Here is a 20,723-nt window from a genome sequence, read left to right as displayed (position 1 = left end):
AAATAATGTAAAGCGAATTAAATGCTATCTAGTTTATATAACAACACCACCAGCGTAAAATTAATTTTAACAAATACAGTCCACTAAACCGCTTACCAAAGTCAGCATAAAAAGCCCTTTGGCCCTTAACACAGTAATAAAATAAAACATTATTGATTGGTTAACAGGCTGATAACTATTATAAGTACAGTTTCGTACGTCCAACGTAACGTTCTTTTCATAAAAGTGAATTTTTCTACTTGTTTTTTATTTTATTGTTGTTTGTTGTTTAGTGATTTTGTAATATATTCTGCGCTATTAGTTGTTGAAATGGAAACTAAAAGAAAGGGTGGTTCTGATAAAATCCTAGAGAGAAAAAAGAAACTCTCAGGAAAATCAAGTAAGAGCAGTTTAAAAATCGACATATGTTTTTCATCCATTGTGACTCATTTATAAAGTAATAGAAAACAAGTAATATAGGTAGGTACATTAAACTCTGTAATTAATATAAATTATTAAACAAATTCAATCTTAAGTTGTTTTCTGAGTAAAGAAAGTAATAACCCTCATTTTTTAAAACGTTGGTACCATATTTAAGTTTTTACATTTTGTGATGACAATATGGCAAGGGCCGGTAAAAATATAGATTTCCCGGGACAAATAGTTGCTCCAGTCTGCCCCTGGTAGCGCTATACGGTCTACTGACTCTCGCCTTTTCACCTCGCGATAATTCATCGGCCTGATCGCTTGTCCGGTCACCAGCGATTCCACAACACCAAATCTCGCTTCATTCGTGTCTATATTTGGTATCCGCCATCCATCGTCAGAGTCTTCACCGTCAACTATCGCTCCCGCGGCCGTCTAGGCTTGACTTTACGGGCCGGGTAAGGTCGTCACTCACCCGAGCAAACGCGCCAGTGATACTCGTCCGCCCGCGGGACCGGTCGTGAAAACGATGCAGAGGGGACCAGAGTGGCCTAAGACACTAATAGTCATGCCCGCACCCATTTGCCATCTCGTATTCTCCCCTCCCGGTTTATCATGTCTCCTGTCTGGAGTATTTAATTTTCTCATTTAATTATTATATTTTTTTATATTGTTCTAAATTGTTTGTCCCCTCCCCTCCTTTTTAGGCTTTAAAAATCATGTACACATAAAATGTTAATAATTGCCACTTATGCTATTTTTTTCAAATAACTTATCTTCTTTTTATTAAAATCGTTTTCCCCTTTTAAAAATCATGTATCTACTTATAGAATGTTAATTATATCAACTTAGCTCTACTTTTTCCACTAACTAATTTCATTTTTTCCAAAATCACCTTTTCGTATTTAAACCATGTATTTAAAAATTATGTATTTATAAAATGTTTATGACTGAGCACACTATACTGTGTATGACGTTTATTTTATTCAATTAATAAAAATACTTTTTGTATAGATACACAAAAAATTATTGTCTCTTCATTCTTCGTATTGTCTAGTGCATAAATCAATTGTTACAGATTCAACGACTAAAAATCGTTAAAATATATATTTATATACATGTTTTATAGAGAGTATATTATTGATGACCACTAACTCTTGAAGTATAAATTATAAACGCTACACGAGTATTATATTATGTTCCAAAAAATATTTAAACCATCAAACACTAAACGCGACGAAAACTGTTAAATGAATCATAAAATAAAGCATAACACCGACAGTTACAGCAAGGATAGGTATATGAACTGTGCAAGAATTGTAAAATATAATATGTATACACAATTCGAACATGCAAACGTCAATATAGTCGAATTGTTTAAACAAAATAATATGTAAAACAAATTTAAAATTGTATTTTACATAATATAGCTATTAGCTGCATGTCAAAAAAGGTGGGCAAGTGGATGTCGCTCTGCTGTACAGTATGTTACAAGCGTGTCACTGTATAATGGATGGTATTAATTTTGAATTCAATGATATAATATCATTGTATAAGAAAAACGATTCTGAGCGGAGAAGGTATGTCAGTCTAGGTATAAGACTTAGTATATACTTATCTATGGTTTAAAAAAAAAAATTGACCTATAATAGGAAGGTACTTATAACGCGTTATACATGAACAACAAATCGTGATATTATCATAAATATATAATAGTATGCTTTAAAAGTTTCAAGTACCCCCGAATAATATTATACAATCACAACAAAATAACTAAAATAGTTATTCTAGGTTTTTTAATATGTAATTTCGTCCAAATTTTAACTTATAGAACGAGTATAAAAATAAACCGTGCTTATGTATTTTTTAGATTTTTTGGTAACAGAATTAACTACTTACGTGGAATCTTGTTTTAAATTTTCAGTCCTTAGATATAAAAGTTGAACATTTTATAAATTTTTAACCACAAAATAATTATTCAATTTTAAATTTGATACATTTTGTCAAAATTTGAACTTCAAATGCTTATAAAAAAAAATTGTGACTGTATTTTTTATATTTTTCTACTGCTATTTTAAAAATATATCAGGAGCCTTGCATTAAATTTTCACACTTTTTTACCTAACAAAATTTTATTAATATTTCTAGAAAAAAAAACTAAAAAAATTGAAAACTGAGAATGTCCGTAAACAGCTCAAAAAGAGTCAAAATATTTTGAACATTTTATGGTGTATAAAAAATTAAAATATTAACATTCGGTGAAACTTTCAAGTATCTACAGTCATTCGTTTTTTAATTACAATAAAATAAGAAAATCGTGACTTGAGAAATCGAGTGAATATCAAATGTTGTAAAAATATGAATTTCAAACGCTAATAAAAATTTGATTTGACTTTCTTGTAGATATTTTTTTTTTTTTGGATAAAGGTAGACAATACTATGAGGAATCTTGTATTTCATTTTCAAATCTTAGATTTAAAAAGAAAAATTTTTACGAATTCTTAACCCAAAATAATTTGCTAATTTTCGTGATTTTTACATATTTTGTCAATTTTTGAACTTTAAATGCTAATAAAATAAACTGTGACTAAAGATCTTTAATATTTTTCAAGTACCTATCATCGTAAAAATATACCTAGTAGGAGCCTTGTATTAAATTTTCAAGCATTTTTACTCAACAAATAAAGTTTTATTGACATTCATAGAAAAAAAAACTAATAATATTGGAAACTGAAAATGTCCCTAAATAGTTCAAAACAAATCAAAATATTTTAAAAATTTTATCATGTATAGAAAATAGAAATATAAACAATCAGTGAAAATGTTATGTATCTACGGTCGTTTATTTTAAAGTTACATCAAAAACCAAAACCAATTTACTCGAAAACAGATTTTGTGTAAGAATTTCCATTTTTCCTAAATGTTTCTTTTGTTTTTCACGGCGCTTTTGAAAACTATTTGAAATTTCAAATTTTGACCTCCTGAATGCACCAACTAGATTCACTTTGCCATCAAACAAGATACTGTTGAAGAAAATCGAAGCAGTTTTACTGCCCCAAACCGTGATGACAGACACAAAAATAAAAAAACACACATCATTGTAAAATCAATACATTCATCGTTCCACTCAGAATCTAAAATAATATTGTTTGAAAACATTTCGGGGGAAATTTGAATTTGAACCCTTAAACACATATGTGTACGTGCCCCGAGTAGGTACTGATACCATATTTTCTATATTGGTAGGTAATTATTGACTTGAGTTATAATATTCTAATCTGAACAAATCTTGTAACAGGTATCCACTGTACTCAGAAATCACTTTTTACCCGTATCTATGTGAGTTTTGACAGTTGTATAATAATTTACCGAGTGAAAAATGTAATAAATCTGCGTAGCACGTATATTAAACATATGTTATATAATATGAATATAGCGTTTACGTTATGTCTCAATAATAATAATATGATTGTGTACACATCATATAAGTAATTTAATACCTCAAAACTCACAAGTATCTATAACCATTAAGTATACTCAATGGTATAAATGTATAATAATATAGTTTTTGATAAAAATGATTGCGAATATGATTATAGATTGGTATTATATTTTGTATTAGATTAAGTATTAATACTTATAGCAGCATTTTCAAATGTCTACGAATACGATATAATTATGAAAATCAACAAAATCGATTTGGTCGAAATCTGATCGGCGGATGTCAGGGTACCAACTTCACGCACGTCTGGTTTTGCGCAAAAATGTCTGTTTTTCCTCTTAATTTTTTTTTCAAAATTACTTTGAAAACTGAAAAGTACTGTAAATTTTTTTTTTGACCCCCCCCCCCTTCCCCCCTTTTAAAACAAAGTGTCAATGCCTAATTTTTCTATCAGAAACCACTCTGAAGCTTAAGATCGAAACATTTTTCTACTATACAGTCTGTTCATAGTTTCACACTAAAATTAAATAATACACATAATAGCATTGTAAAATCAATTTAGTCATGGCCCCACCTAGAATCTAAAAATATCAATATATCATTATTGATCTGAATCATTGAAGCTATGCTATATTGATTAAATAATTGCATTAAATAGTTTTTTCGACCTATGTCTATATTTGTTTGATTATATAGGTAGTACCTATTCAAAAATATAAATAATTTTTATATAAAATGATTAAACAGATGTATTATGATCATCTAACAAATATATCATTGATAAGAATTAAAATTAAATGATTAGGTAATATCTATATTTATTTTATTAATATTACAACTTGTACCTAATCCCCTATTGGCCCTATTTAAAATAAGCTTTTTAATAAGAATATTTACATTTGATAATATTATAACACAATAAATATAATAAATTATCGATGTAGATAACTAATTTTTATATTAGAGTTAGTATAAATATAATTCGATATCTATTAGTTTATTACTTATTAATTATACACATAAATAAGATGTATATAGGTACCTAACCCTGCTTATTTTATATTTATAGAATTGTAAGTTATAGGTACACAATACATGATTTTGAATAGGTACATTAGGTATAAACACAAATAATAAAAATATATATCCACAACCCCGTAATATACTAATACCATAATAATATGTCCATATATTATCAAATATAAACAATGAAAAGATAAATCTTTAATGCCTAAGATTGTACAGCAAAAAAAGAAATACAAATATCAAGGTATATAGCTGATACATTATAATAGTCTTAAATGTCCCAATATTGATCAGGGATAGCAATGACATAATATATTGCTCCAGAGCGGCACATATTATAACTATTAATCCGGGCCTGAGTTTCTGGAGGTCACGTCGTGATCATTGTGAGTATTGTAGCCAGGGTTGCAGAACAAATATAACTCTATGGATGCATTAAAATCGGTGTCCTCCAGATATCATTGATATAATTTAGCTGACAACATAAACCGTTGAATCATCGTATGGCTGTATAGCAATCCGCGCTACAGTCGATACTTGGATTATTGCAGCAGTAATGACACGCACGCGCACAAGCTAAAGGCCACTACAATATTATGTATATAATATATAATATATATCGCATGAGATGCGACTCTACGGCAGTGGTGAACTAGGACCATTTTGTGGGGGTGATTTCATATTTGTCACAAGGGGTCTTATTCCTATAAAATTTTTCATAAATCGATGTATCATGATTATATCATACTATATATTATTATGATCAGAGCTCACTGGATAATCTCAAACATATAAGAAACGCGAGATATTAAAATCTCTATTGCAATTTTTTTACCTCTAAAATTTACAGGACATGACGTCCCGATTATTAATGGCGTAGCAACATGATAAATATTATAACATAGTATCATCCACATCAATGCTCGTATACCTAGTTACTCCACTGCTACACGATATAATATTGTTGCTACCCACTCGATAGTGACCTGAGCCGGAGGCAGACGAATGATGTGCTCTGGAGAATTGAGTGTTTTAATATTTCAATTATATCACGCGCGGGATATCAATATGATAATGATAATGATGATAATAATAATAATAATAATATCTATTATGAAATCATATTGTAATGGCAGACTGTCTAGTCGCGTGCGGTCGGTGGGCGGTGTGCGGGTGGAACTCGCGCGATGTCTAGCGGACGCCGAGCGCGGCGCATGTGTCGATAAAACGGCGTTTTGCCGCCCAAATGGGAAAACGAGTGAGAGGAAATCCGGCGGAAAAAATGCCGCCGCCGCCGTTGACGTTACGCCGTTTACGTATACGGCGGCGCGCTCGACACGCTGCGGGCGGCGGCGGTTACGGCTGTAACAACAATATTACACGCGCTGGGTCGCCCCTCAGTCTGCTGCCCAGTGTGTCATGTCTGGTCGCGCAATAAACGCCGAGTCGACCACTGTCGCTTGCACGTCCGACTTGAAATGCTACGAAACCTGCAAACGTCACATGGTTAGTATGAAAAAAAAATCTTTAAAAATCGAATATTACAAAAACCGTCAAAAAATTTTTTCAACGAAAAATTCAATTCCGCGCCACGTCCATACAGCCACCCACGCCCCCACGTTTTCGTCGTCTGTATAACGTTTTCAAAGTCCACGCGAAATAATATAGGTATGTTTAACATAAAATACCTGTATAATAATATCGCCAGTATTTCGTCTCTTGGGCAACAAAAAAAAAATTCGTATTACAGAGAAATTTGTTAAAATATAAAATTAAATACATTTTGTCCTCAAAAATGTTTCGTTAAATGGAATTTTCACTACAACTGTATTATCTCTTTTAATAATTATACCGTAATGTATTTTAAACATCAATAAATTGTACATCATTATTATATTAGGACGTGTTATAATACCGTTTGTCAGTTGTGTTCAATATTGTTTGTAATATCAATGCTTGCCTATAATAGAACAAGCGTGGTGCGTAAAATAAAATACATAAAAATGAATAGAAGATTCACCGGTTTATTATATGCGACGTTTTCACATAGCCACTTTATAGTTTATATCTTAATATATTATATGCATATTATATTTAGAAAGTACCTAGCTACGTTACGACATTAATTTATATATTATTATAATAATATTATAGTGATGAACGTTTCGATTTCGAAAAAATTAATATTATTTGATTATTTTGATTATATTTTTAGCATAAATGCATCGCTACATACGAGTACCTTTTAAATATTATTCATATTGCATGTTAAAAAAAACAACGTGTAGTTACTTGTAATAGCTAGTAGTTGTAGCTAGTCCAAACTATTTGGCGCAACTGTAAAACATCCCTCCCGAGTCCCGGCACCAAACAATATAATAATAAATATTAATGAATAATATAATATTGTTCAATATGACGAAAAAATATTTTTTCCCTAATACCGCGTGGGGATGTACAACAAAGAACGATTTTTTTTTAATTTTAATTCGCAGGCGTATATCCGACTGTATTAGTTCATTCTAAAGGGTATAAAACATTTTAATTACGACAAAAATATGCATAAGTACATCCTTAAAAGTTTTTTTAAAAAAAAATCCAAAATAAAATAACGTCCGGATGTTTCCAGTGGGTTAACGAAAAAAATATCACCCCGTGTACTATTATGATTATATTACATAATAATATACACTTTATGAAATATGCATCATACGCCTTACTTATTCCGTGTGTATAGGTACGAAATATAATTCAATGTTATCGTGACGTTATGTGTGTACAGTGCACACCTTTAAAAAAAATGTAAACGCGAATATTAATACATTCTAAGAACACATATTTAAATATAATATATAATATTAAAATTGCACAGAATGTAGAAGCCTTTTACGGAATAACTTCGGTATACGTGCGCATGGGAGGTATGCCACTATAAATGTATGCTCCTATACAGACGGTTGATTCTGAGACTTTGAGACACCGGGTAAACGAAATCCCGTTGATCGAAAAATATGTAGAGGCACTCAAAGGATTTAATAATATGACATATTATGCAGTAATAATTGATGGGTGATGGATGGAATAAATAATGATTCGCCACTGCGCTGTACCATTAAGAGTCGTCGAGCACATAATAATCATTGTTTTATAGGTACCTACACCTACCTAGCGTACACTAATATAGTGTATAATGTATACACTCAACATTATATATTATTATTGTAACAAGTCTTTAGAATATATAGTCTATAAATATTAAATTCATAATATATCATGCAAGATGTGCTTGAACAAATTGCGTGAGTAAAAACATCCGGACCGTATTGTATTACGCGTGAATATAACAACATACTAGGTAGCTGGTACCTACCCATTAATGCAATTATAATAATATAAAGTGGGACCGCCTTAATTAAATTCCGTTAAACTATCTGCGTTCCTTATCATTATTTTAATCCGCGTACTCTTCAATCCTCGCATTTTAGTTATACTCAACAATATTATTATCCTTTGTTGTTGTTGATTTTTTTTTTATGTAATACATTTTTATCAATGTTATAAAAAAATGTTTTGCAATACAATTTTAACAATACATTTACATAAAGTAATTTTACACTATACAGAAGAACTTAAAAGTTTTATTTTTGATGTCTGGCTTTTTTCAGTCAAAAGTTTAAAATATTTTTCAGCAAAGTTAGATAACACAAGTGTAATATTCATAATATTATACGTTTAATTTAAACTCATGCTAGAATTTCTAACGCAATTTCACTTACATAAAGTATAGCGTAATGCTGTTTTATTATTATGTATTGTAAATTAGTAAACACTAAACCGTACTTTTGTACACGTTTTGTCCTGCAGTGAAAAAAATATTATTTAAAGAAATATAATATTGTAACGAAACGGTACCTCTCAATTAAGTTTAATATCCTAAGACCTAAAGCATTAATTTACATAATATTATGTTATTATAATAAATCCTTAAAAATGTATTAAATGCCAAGAAATAATACTTAGGTACGTAATTTCATCGATCTTTTACGAATTATATTTTCAAGCAGGTACGAAGATGATAAATGTATTACACTTTCTTACATGCCTATAGAGCAATAGATCCAAACCTATATCCATCGTGATCCAGAACGTCAAAACTATGTTTTCTCATTAATGCACAGCGGTTCATAAACCGTTGGCATTTCATCAAACACCTCCAAAATACGATTGCTCGACGTACCATTGCACGAAAAAAAAATAACTACCAACTCAGTATACATAATACTATGCGGTATTAGTAAAGTTGTGCCTCCTTGCATTTTTTTTATTCAATATTCGTATTATTGAACTTGCATGATATATACGGAGGGTTCGGCAAGGCTACATTCAGCTGGTACCTAAATATCTATATAGATACGTTTCCGAGTGCGTTGTACGCCAAGTGTCATTTCACAATAAACTATATTGTGTACCGACAATATCCGTGCCCGGGCGTTATTTACACTAATGGAAATATTGGAAGGAAACATTTGAATTTATCATTCTATATACAGGTACCACCTACATTCCGATGGCATTCAATATCCACGCGATAATCGCGATCGTACAACGAGTGAAAGGAAAACATTTGAAGCAATCGAGCACTTTGCGTTATCCGTTAGCCATTTTCCATCCTCGTATACCTATATTATTATACCTATATACATTATTATTATTATTCTCTGTTATAACGTCTGTATGCATGTACAACGAGGATATTATAATAATATTATATCGTATTGAAATAAACAAAAAACGTCGCCGATGACAAAAAAAATAATTGCGTCTGGCATATTCACGAGTGGCCTTATCCATATATTATGTCTTAGGGTTCAACAACAACAACGACACGAACGATGATGACGGTGGCGACGGAGATGGCGAAACTGCTGGCAACGGAAAAAACATGCTGGCGCGGAAGCTATCAACTAAGGGAGACACTCTTTACCTCGAGAGACGGGTGGGACTCTTCAGTGGGGTGGCTCTAATTGTGGGCACGATGATCGGTAAGCAATAGTAAACCAATATAATAATACCGCTACAATTTTTTTTCTAATCCTTTAAAAATTAATATGAAAATATATTTGTTGTAGTTAACTGATACCTCTTGGCCAGGGTTCACTAATTGGGTGGCCCACGGATGTATTTTATGTGGCCCACAGACAAGAACTTTATTTTTTAAATTATAATTTTCATGGTGAATTAAATGAGGTTTTAATTTTATTTTTTATTTCGCTTTTACTTTCTTTGTTTTAATAAATAAGCATATCGGATTTTGGTGGCCCGAAAACTTTCCCCGAATTCCGAATCACCTGCTCCAGCTTTGTTTAACATACATCGTATCAGTTTGACTGCATTATAGTATTATATTAAAATAACAATGTACAGAATGATACACCAAGCATGCTCACCCCTTTTTTTCATCCAGTTATATAAAATCTGATTATTGGAATTTTTAAATATTCTTAAGCTTAACGATTTTATTTTCAAATTATTGTGATATTTTTTACTACTTAAGGAGTGTCCGGTGGAGATACAAATTTCTGTTTTTAAATAACAATTTACTTTTTTACTATAAATTATTTAATTGGTAGTATTACTAAAAGTGTTGACGTATTGAAATCAAAATTCGAGTTTTTGAGGTACCTATCTATTTAACTTGGTGTGCTAAAGATGATAGATCTATGATGATGGGTTTAGGAGATATGGATGCTTTCACGATTTAAAAATGTTAGCAATTAATATTAATTTATCAACGTATAATATTTGTAAAATTAGTCCAAGTATAATAAATATTAAATACTAGATCGAATAGGTATTAGTGTATTTCCTACATGTATTTTATATTTTGTGAAGGTACTTATTTTAAAATACCAAAAATCAGAATTTGAATAAATTAATTTTTTAAAGAAATAATGGGAGTGAGCAAATGCTTGCCATTTGATGAATTACTCTTAATAATAATAGCAGTTCTATGTTAAGTCAAAATGTCTTCGCTCAACTACTTCATAAAATAAAAAATTAAATACTAATTAGTTCATCTGCTAAGTATTGAATAGTTTGAACAAGGAGGAGGATCTCCTGATTTACGAATGCTTATTATTATTTATTATAATCTATGACGGACGACGATTTAAAGAGAACAATATACTATAGTTAGGTATAAGTAGTCGAATGTTTATGATTTTCTAAAGTAATATCTACCAAACGAAAGTGTCACTAATGGGTGGCTGCTCTCCTCAAATTCATCACTATGTATAATTTATTTTCCTGTATCATATTTACTTATTGTGATAATATAAAATAAAAAAAAAATCTAATGTAATATACGATTCTTATATAATACAACATATTATTTTAGTCGATAATAATTCCAACTGGGCTTAGTATAATATCATGTATGGTATTGGTATATCAATGATCAAAGAGTATATATTATTATGTATATTGCGTAAGTCAATTTAACCAGCTACAAGTATAAAATGATATACAATTGAATGAAAAATTAAATTAATTTTTTTTTCAGATGTAGTTAAAATATACGAATATTTTTATAAATTGCACTGCTGTATTTCAGTAGTGCAAATTGTTGTGAGTTTGTGACGTTAAATTAATTTTATGTCACTACTCCCGACATAGACTAGATATGCAGTATAATGTAGATTTATGCTATTATATTATAGTAAAAGAGCTTCTGGTTTTAGATTACATTATAATAATAATAATAATAATAATAATAATAATATATACAGTTTGGTAATTACTTTTAGATTTTAAATTAAAATTCTGTGCGGTTATAAGTTATGACATGCTATTAAAAGTTTTCAATTACCTACCTACAATAGGTGCACTTGTTAACGGTCAACCAAAATTGACTGTTAATAATATATTGATTTTATTAACGCGTTTACGCATTTAATGTATTATTATTTTTTAGGAATAAAAAACAAAATTAATTTTTAGTCGCAAATACCGACGAATGATAATACAATAATTATTATGTATATTGTTTATAATAATAATAATATTATTATTATTATTATTATTATTATTATTATTATTATTATTATTATTATTATTATTATTGTAATTATAGTTGAAAGGAAATTTCGTAATCCGTTTTCCTGGAGCCCTTCCTGAAATTAATTAGATTACTAATCGGCAAAATACTACGATCCAGAATACCAGAAATTTCACGGAAACGTTTTCGTTTGAAAAATCTAAATCCGAGTATACGACAGGAAATGCGTATATATTATATTAAATTTTACATATTACATTTATTCGTATACAGCCTCAATAATTAACCCTATTAAAAACTTCTTAATATATTATTATTGTTATTATAATAATTATTATTTGCGTGCACAATATGCGTATAACTGTAGTTAGTATATTTTATAATATAGTATGTTATACTGTATATGCAATAATATTTTATTCTATGCCATCTTAGAAATACAAAACAAATTAAAAATTAAATCATTCTTTTTTATCTATAAAGTACATATTATATTTCGTGCATCCGTGTACATAATAATATGATATCATATAATCACATTTTTCAAACTATTTTGAAGTTGAATAAACATCTCTAACAATGTTAAAAGAATGGTTATTAATTATTATCATTCATCAGATTTTGATTAATAAATTTACAAACGCATTTACTATCAGTATTTTGTCGTTAATGTACAGGTTCTGGAATATTCGTTTCTCCTACTGGACTGCTGATCAGAACCGGGTCAATAGGCCTGAGTTTTGTCATATGGGCAGCATGTGGTGCCATGTCACTGTTGGGTACGTTCGTATTATCTAAATTAAGTTTCTATGCCTGAGTAACAAAAAAAAAAAATAGTAAAAAACAACTGTCGCTTTTCATCTATTTTTAAAACTAAACATTTCAACAAGTATTTTTACCCGAACACGTTCGTCATTCGTCACACTATTTTCGGAAATATAATAATTGGACCAGCAATAATTGAAACGGAAGTATGCGATCGATGCCAGCATACACAATTGTTTTAACTTTTGAGTGTCCTTAAAAAAAAATCAATATATTTTAATTTATTATAAAATTGTACTATTTTTTCGAATTTCATTCGCCCACAGGAGCTTTAGCGTACGCGGAACTGGGTACGATGAACCCCAGTTCTGGCGCCGAATACGCCTACCTAATGGACGCCTTTGGACCAATGCCTGCGTTTCTGTTTTCTTGGATATCCACATTGATACTCAAACCGTCACAGGTGGCTATAATATGTCTGAGTTTCGCCAAATATGCTGTCGAGGCATTTGTCGACGAATGTGGTTCTTCAGATTTTGTAGTGAAGATCGTCGCGGTGCTGTCTATTTGTGAGTTCAAGCCAAATGTAACCTATGCTTGTTATTTACTAATTAGTTTGTTTCTACGATAACATATTTTGACTTTTCTCGATACCCGCTTCTCGTCAACGTTTACACAATTTTCACTAGCCGATTTTTAAATAAAATAGCATAATACGCTATCGAGCCGATACTTAAAATATTCGAATACAATAAAATTACATCGAATTTATAATATTCCTAACATCACGATTTAGAATTTAGATGCTTAATGAGTTAAAATTTTTACAAAATTTAAAAAATCTGCATCGTGCATGACGAGTATGATGTGTACCTATGATGGATACCTATCGTTTTTCAAAATAATATTCATCGGTCTCGAGACGTATCCGTCAAACGTTCACTTTCATCCATTCATCATTTTATTACGCTTTGAAAAGTACAAGATAAAAATTGTCACGTGACTTTAAAACAAATTATTCATGTTATTTGTTTGTCCAGTGATCATCACGTACATAAACTGCTACAGCGTAAACTTGGCCACCGGAGTGCAAAACGCATTTACGGCTGCGAAGCTGGTAGCTGTCTTCGTGGTGGTCGCCGGGGGTGTGTACAAGATCATCCAGGGACGTACTGAACACTTTCGGAATTATTTTGAAAACACGACCACAAGCATGGGTGACGTGGCAACGGCGTTTTACTCGGGACTGTGGGCGTACGATGGTTGGAACAATCTCAATTATGTCACCGAAGAAATAAAAAACCCTTCGAAGTAATAATAATATTATACAATAATAGCAGGTACCTTTACATGTCGACACCGGCCAAATAAAATAACATATTTGCCATTACACAGTATTATAACATAGACCGTAAAGCTCAACATAGATATAATTATTAATTAGTAACAAATAATTACAATAGTACACAGGGAAGGGGCCCCACCTCAAATATTCATCTGGTATCGCGCTTGATAGTACCAATATACAACTGCATACATACATTAAATATATTAACATAAATATTATATTATATTATAGTAGGAAAATAAGATAAGGTAATTTATTTTTCTTAGGTACCTACCAAGTACGGCTTTGATCATTTATTGACAAGAATCTAATAGCTTATGTCATGTCAAATTGTTCTATATAAGACCATGCATGCTCATGATAAACATAGTCAGAAGGTGGTCGAGTTTAATTACAACAGCTTTGAAGTTCGAAATAAATTAGTTAAATGTTAATTCAAACTTTAACTTTAACTTTAACTATAAACTTTAATTAAGATCCAGTATAAGTAATAAACGCATATTATACCGAATGTAAATGGTCGTTTGTAGCTGAATTATGATTTTATGGTTTTGAGTAACTAGGTCGATGTGATTTGAATTCTTTCTTGGACATTTATGAGTATCAACTTGAATGTATAATAATTAATAACTAATAGTTGTTAATAGTTATAATAACATACATAGACTGTTTGATCTTCAATATTCTTCACTAATTTACGTTTAGCACACCTTATCTTACCTTAGATACCACTTGAGGACATTTGTCACAGTAAAGGTATGTTTTCACTTAGGGGATCACATACGCGGACTACAAACTAAGATTGCGTTCTTGGTTTTTTCTAGAAGACTCTACGTTGCTATCTAGAATTTTATAATTAAATATTTCATCATTTAACATTTGGCCGTTTTCAATATTTTGAAGCGCTGAAGTTCAGAAATGCACGTGTATTGATGGTTTTTAAAAATTATTATACTGGATACAGTCGATACAGATATTATCATGATATTCTTTTACTAGATGAAGAAGATGATGAGGTTTTGCTCTAATTTTTCAGGTATTTGTCATAAGAAAAAAAGAAAAGACCATGATCCATTATTCACAAAGAGAAGTACCATAAGTTATCATAAAATACTTATCAACACCCAACGGCCGTTTCGGCTTTAACACTTTCATTATTGTTGTTGACTATTTTTTTATTATGATAAATTCTTATTACCTATTGCAAATTCTTGAGTTTGATGAGCTTTTATAGGTACTAATATAATATAATATAATAATATAATATACTATGTTAATCTATGTATGAACGGTATAATATCACTCCATTTTGTAATTTTAAGGAACATTCCAAAAGCGATATACATTAGCATACCATTAGTGACGATGTGTTACTTGTTGGTGAACGTGGCGTACCTCACCATTATGTCACCAGACGAAATAGTACGAAACGAAGCTGTTGCCGTGGTCAGTATAAACTCACACATAATACATGATGACAACTTCTACTTTGAAATAAGAACATTATTCAGATGGTTTTATTTATTAGTACCGTTTAAGATATTTAAGAACTTTAATGTATGTATAAAGTACCTATAAACGTGTATGGTGAAAAAAAATACTAACACTCGGAATATTCACTTCTCATGTGGTATAGGTTATCAATAAATCAATAAACAAAAATAATCTAATACCATTAAACATAATATTGTATCATTAATCATAGTTAATGATTAAAAATAAACAATAAAAGTAACATAAATAAATTTCAAATAACGTTATTCGAAATTACATTTGTGCTTTTTTTTACGTTGAACTTAATTTTACTATTGTTTTTAAATCTTGTGAAAACCAATTATCATGCGCACAGACGTGTTTCTTTGATTGGTGTAAAAAATAATACTCTATGTGCTTATAGCCGTATTATAGTGCTTAGTGCCTACATTAATTGAACGCCTCCCCTCCTCCTGTCTGTTCGCCTTATAATTATTATTTTACGTATAATATTGTAACGCATCGAAACGTTGTGTTTTATTATTAGACTTTCGGAATCAGAGCACTGGGCTCCATTGCCTGGGTGATACCGCTGTCAATCACTATATCCACTTTCGGATCGGCCAACGGCACATTGTTCGCCGCTGGAAGACTATGTTTCGCAGCCAGCCGTGAAGGACACCTGATGCACGTTCTGTCGTACATACACATAAAAAAGCTCACGCCTATGCCAAGCATCATATTTCACGTAAGTGACTGAGTGACGGCACAGATTTGAGGTCTGCGTGCGTCCGATTTCGCGAATAGGCTGTTTTTAATATTATTGTCGCGCAACGTACCATTGTGTAATAGTGCAGGTGGTCAGCGATACCAAATTTGTTTTCATATATTTTTTTAAAATGTAATACAGTTAAAAAGCTTATAAAAAAATATTAATGATTCGGTATTTTTTTAACACAATATCAGTGAAAATTTAACGATATTTGAAATTCATTCGTTACCTTTCACTAGTAAGTAGGTATACGTTAAAGTAAAATGCAACTAGGAAAAGAAGAATGGGACAAAACTCAAACAGCGCGCAACGGCGTTTTCGTTGATAGCATGTCGATCGCTAAGCCTCTTGCAGTTTTGCATAATTGACGTTTGCGATACTCGACTTATTTTCTTATTCACTTTTCCGCTTGAAATTCTCAGGCCTTCCTTCGAATAAATTATAAATCCAAGAATGTACATTGTACATAACGTTAAATCGTCGTCACTCGTTCGTTCTTCGTATTATGCATACGTATTCGTATCTACGTTTTTTGACGCAATATAATTTTACCCTATTTTATTATATGCCCTCGTTCTAGTGGTGGATCCAGGGGAAGGGCAAAGGGCGCATTTCCCCTCCCCTGCAATCGCCGTATTTTCTCTTTGTTTTACACTGTGTTTAGCCAATTGTGTATCAAATGTATGTACTTTTGCCCCCTCCTGCCACCCCCCCCACCCCCAAAAAAAAATTAAGCCCTGGATCCACCACAGTCTTGTTCGGCGTCTAGTTACCAAATGTGATGTATCCCACTATTTGATTTTAGTCGATCATAACAATTGTGATGGTGGCCTCTGGTACAATCAACTCACTAATAGACTTCTTCAGTTTTACGGCATGGATATTCTACGGAAGTGCCATGTTAGCGTTGCTAGTGATGCGCTACACAAGACCCGACGTGCCGAGACCATATAAAGTGAGCGCACGTTATATATAATTATAATATTAAAAATTATAAATAAAAACGACTAACTGACGGCAACACGAAGACTTTTGTTCAATATATGCATGGCAAAATGGCAAATAAAATGATGATATTCTACCGAAATAATTCGGGTGACTAAAGGGTACGTTGGGTTAGGACTATTCAACAACAATTATAAATGTATAGTGACTTATTACCAGATTTTTATTTTATCGATTTTTATTATAAATAATAACTTGTGAATGTTTTTAATCATAATAATAAATTATAAAATTTGTATAATTGAATGAACTGGTGAAATGTCCAAAATTGGGGAAAATTCAAGGGGGGATTGACAATTCTGAGCATTTTAATATATCTAATGTCTGCTTACCAAATCTGTGAAGGAATAAAAAAAAAGTTGTGGGTACCTACATCAAAAAAAAAAAATTGTAGATTAATATTTAGTTAGTATATATAGGTATAGTTACCATTGAACCAATACTTTATAATTTGCCAACAGACAACCAATTACGTTCAAAATATTAGACCCGATATATAAATCAAACAGAAGGTATTTTTAGTTGCCTTTTTAATAATAATACAGTCGAACGTGGTCAACTCAAACTTCTTTAACTCAATATCGTCGATACCTCGAACTTCCTCCCGGTCACTACAATTTCCGATGATTAAAAAATCTTTAGATAACTCGAATGCTTCAATTTATTTCAACTTCTAGTTAACCACGTTCGACTGTGAAAATCTAATTGGCCAGCATTATGCGAGTATAGTTTTTGACGTTCCTTGGACTAGAACATTATTTTTTTCGGTTGAATCTACATTAGTGGCAAGTATGGGTAAATCGCATATCGAACAAATACCAAAGTACCTAATAAGTAATATTTCATTAACAGTCATACCTATAACTTACTAATAGAAGTATGTTTTATTTTTTCAGGTCCCAATAATCATTCCGTTAATAATATTTGTTATTTCCCTTTATTTGGTGGTAGCGCCCATAATAGATAAACCTCAGGTCGAATATCTGTATTCGGTGATGTTTATGATAGCTGGGATGATATTTTACGTGCCGTTCGTACGCCTGGGATACAAATTCCGTATAATCGGTGAGTGCCATTATACCAAGTGTGTACTGACTGTGGCAGCTCAGACACGATAGTGTTATTTCATTATTATTTCGTAATCCGTATACACATCTTCATTGATTCGCATTTTTTCTTACATATATAGATCGGTGGACGGTCATTATACAGTTGCTGTTGCAGGTAGCGCCCACTAAATTAGTGCTGCCAGAATAAAGTTGAATAAGCAGTCAAGTCTTCCATTAATTGCATATCCAGTTATCAAAATAGACAATACAGTATAATATATCAGCTGTATTGTATATTATTATATTATAGAGTTACACAAATCCAAGCAATTTGTAAAAACGTCATTAAACAGTGGTTTTTATTATTTTGTATTTTGTTAGTGATTATTATATTATTACCTAGTTAATATTCTGTATACATATATAATATTGTATCGTTCACCACAATAATATACATTATGTTTAATGATACCTATGTTAATAAAGAATTGTTTGGTGCGAATAAAAATGATAAATTTGGTTATTTCCTACCATTTAACACCTATTCTACATAATTCATAGACATAAAATATTACATTATATTGTACCCGATCCAAAAATAGTACCTTTAAAAAAGAATACAATTTTTGTTAAATAAAAAAAATAATTTTGATAATTTTTTTTTTAAATACAGTCAGAACAATATTTATGAGAATGTTGATATTACATTTTTTAATCGTATTTTTTTTATTTAATGGCATATTAAATATTATTCATATTTATTTCATATTTTATATTATGCTCAATTAACGGACTATAGTACATAAATTACAATTTAGATGATATATTAATACATTTAACATAATATACATTAGCAATTTAAATATCTTACTCATATTTTAGGCTTACAAATAATTACAAAGAATTAAAGTAATCTTACAGATAGACGATGAGACGTACCTATATACTGTAGCAGATAGGTAACTGAAATTACTGAAAACAATTCTAGTTTAATACAAATATTTCTGTCACAAAAATTAAGATAATTAATGGTATATGCGAATATTTTGTCACGATAACATTAATCTTCGGCGTGTCGTATGGAACAGACGAAAATTACGCAATAAGATGACAGTAACGCGAAAAAAAGACTCTGGTCTCAAAAATATTATATATACCTAATTATGTAACGGAAAATGTGAAATTCCGGGCAGTGTACAAAATTCTCAGGAAATTTCATTCTACCCCGGAAATTTGAACCACGAATACTATCAAATCATTTGTTATGCAATATTTTTATTAAAATTATTATTATAGTTATTACTAATCTGTTCTAATACCTACTTACATGCTGAAGAGATTGTATATTTGAACGCGCTAATCTCAGAATCTACGTTACCGATTTCAATAAAAGTTATATCAATAGATTGCTTGAGACTTTTAGTTTGTTAGATTGCTTGAGTGTTTCAACCATTATAGAGTGGCTCACACACAAATTTCGTTTTAGATCATGAAAATCAAATAATTTGTCTGTACATAATATATTATAATTGCCATTGATTACAGAGATAAAACTAAATAAATAATTGGTATAAACTTCGCACTACTCGTTGTTATGAGATCTTTTTTAAATAAAAGAAAATTATATTACATGTATTGTTCGTTATTCCAAATTACAACGAAATTCATGTCTTATGTTTGTAGCTTATATACTCAAAAACTATTCAACCGATTTTGACAAAAGTTCCAGGTATTGCTCTTGAGATATCTAGAGATATATATCTAGAGAGTATAGTTTGAACCACGTTCGAAAATATACCAAGTTCTATATCTATATCTAATCCGCTAAAGGTGGATTACCCTACGCGGTCGAATTATTTCACAAAGCGAGGTATATTTATTATGTACCCGAATTCCGATTTGTCTGTAAACTGGACAATAAAACAGAGATACGTCGATAAAGCACCGTGTTTTATGTTTTTTTTTCTCGTGCGACGTCGGGATTACAGCTGCGAATTATATAATATTGATGAAAAACAAACAAAAAAAATTGATTTTTATTATAATTGTATTATTACCTGTTATATTCTGAATAATTTAAAACAATAATAATTCATTGTATTATGTCATGAATATTTTTTCATGAAAACTATTATAATGCTGATAATAATTATGTACCTAATATTGATAGCTCAACGCCTGACGAAAAAATCAAATAAATTATTATTTATTATTATATTTAGATTATTTAGAATTTTATTATTTCCTATTTACATATTCATACATGATTTACTAGGAATACGTACATTGACTATAATATATATACATAAAAGAATTAATGACAATGTAGTAAATATTAAAAATATATGGGTTAAATCTAAATTCTGGAAGTAAAAACTTCA

The 20,723-nt window shown here is 30.5% G+C and overlaps 1 protein-coding gene across 1 annotated transcript; it reads left to right on the top strand.

The window, feature by feature from the left end:
* The first annotated feature begins 6,234 nt into the window (after positions 1-6,234).
* Positions 6,235-18,850, top strand: LOC100165403 (b(0,+)-type amino acid transporter 1). The gene is made up of 10 exons (XM_001943561.5): positions 6,235-6,379; positions 9,739-9,915; positions 12,608-12,709; positions 13,022-13,264; positions 13,736-14,006; positions 15,366-15,489; positions 16,064-16,264; positions 17,094-17,243; positions 18,190-18,358; positions 18,483-18,850. The coding sequence occupies exons 1-10, from the start codon at positions 6,352-6,354 to the stop codon at positions 18,548-18,550; spliced, it is 1,533 nt and encodes a 510-aa protein (XP_001943596.1). The 5' UTR covers positions 6,235-6,351; the 3' UTR covers positions 18,551-18,850.
* The last annotated feature ends 1,873 nt before the right edge of the window (positions 18,851-20,723 follow it).

The sequence above is a fragment of the Acyrthosiphon pisum genome, chromosome A2 (assembly GCF_005508785.2).
Source record: "Acyrthosiphon pisum isolate AL4f chromosome A2, pea_aphid_22Mar2018_4r6ur, whole genome shotgun sequence".
In the NCBI taxonomy this organism is placed as follows: Eukaryota; Metazoa; Arthropoda; class Insecta; order Hemiptera; family Aphididae; genus Acyrthosiphon; species Acyrthosiphon pisum.
The sequence above is the reverse complement of the archived record's forward strand: the minus strand, read 5'-3'. Positions and strand labels throughout refer to the sequence as shown.

Coding starts and splice junctions, on each gene's coding strand:
- LOC100165403 (XM_001943561.5), top strand. CDS start 6,352: ATGCTACGAAACCTGCAAACGTCACATG. Junction 12,710..13,021: donor TGGTGCCATGTCACTGTTGG/GTACGTTCGTAT, acceptor ATTCGCCCACAG/GAGCTTTAGCGTACGCGGAA. Junction 18,359..18,482: donor ATACAAATTCCGTATAATCG/GTGAGTGCCATT, acceptor TTACATATATAG/ATCGGTGGACGGTCATTATA.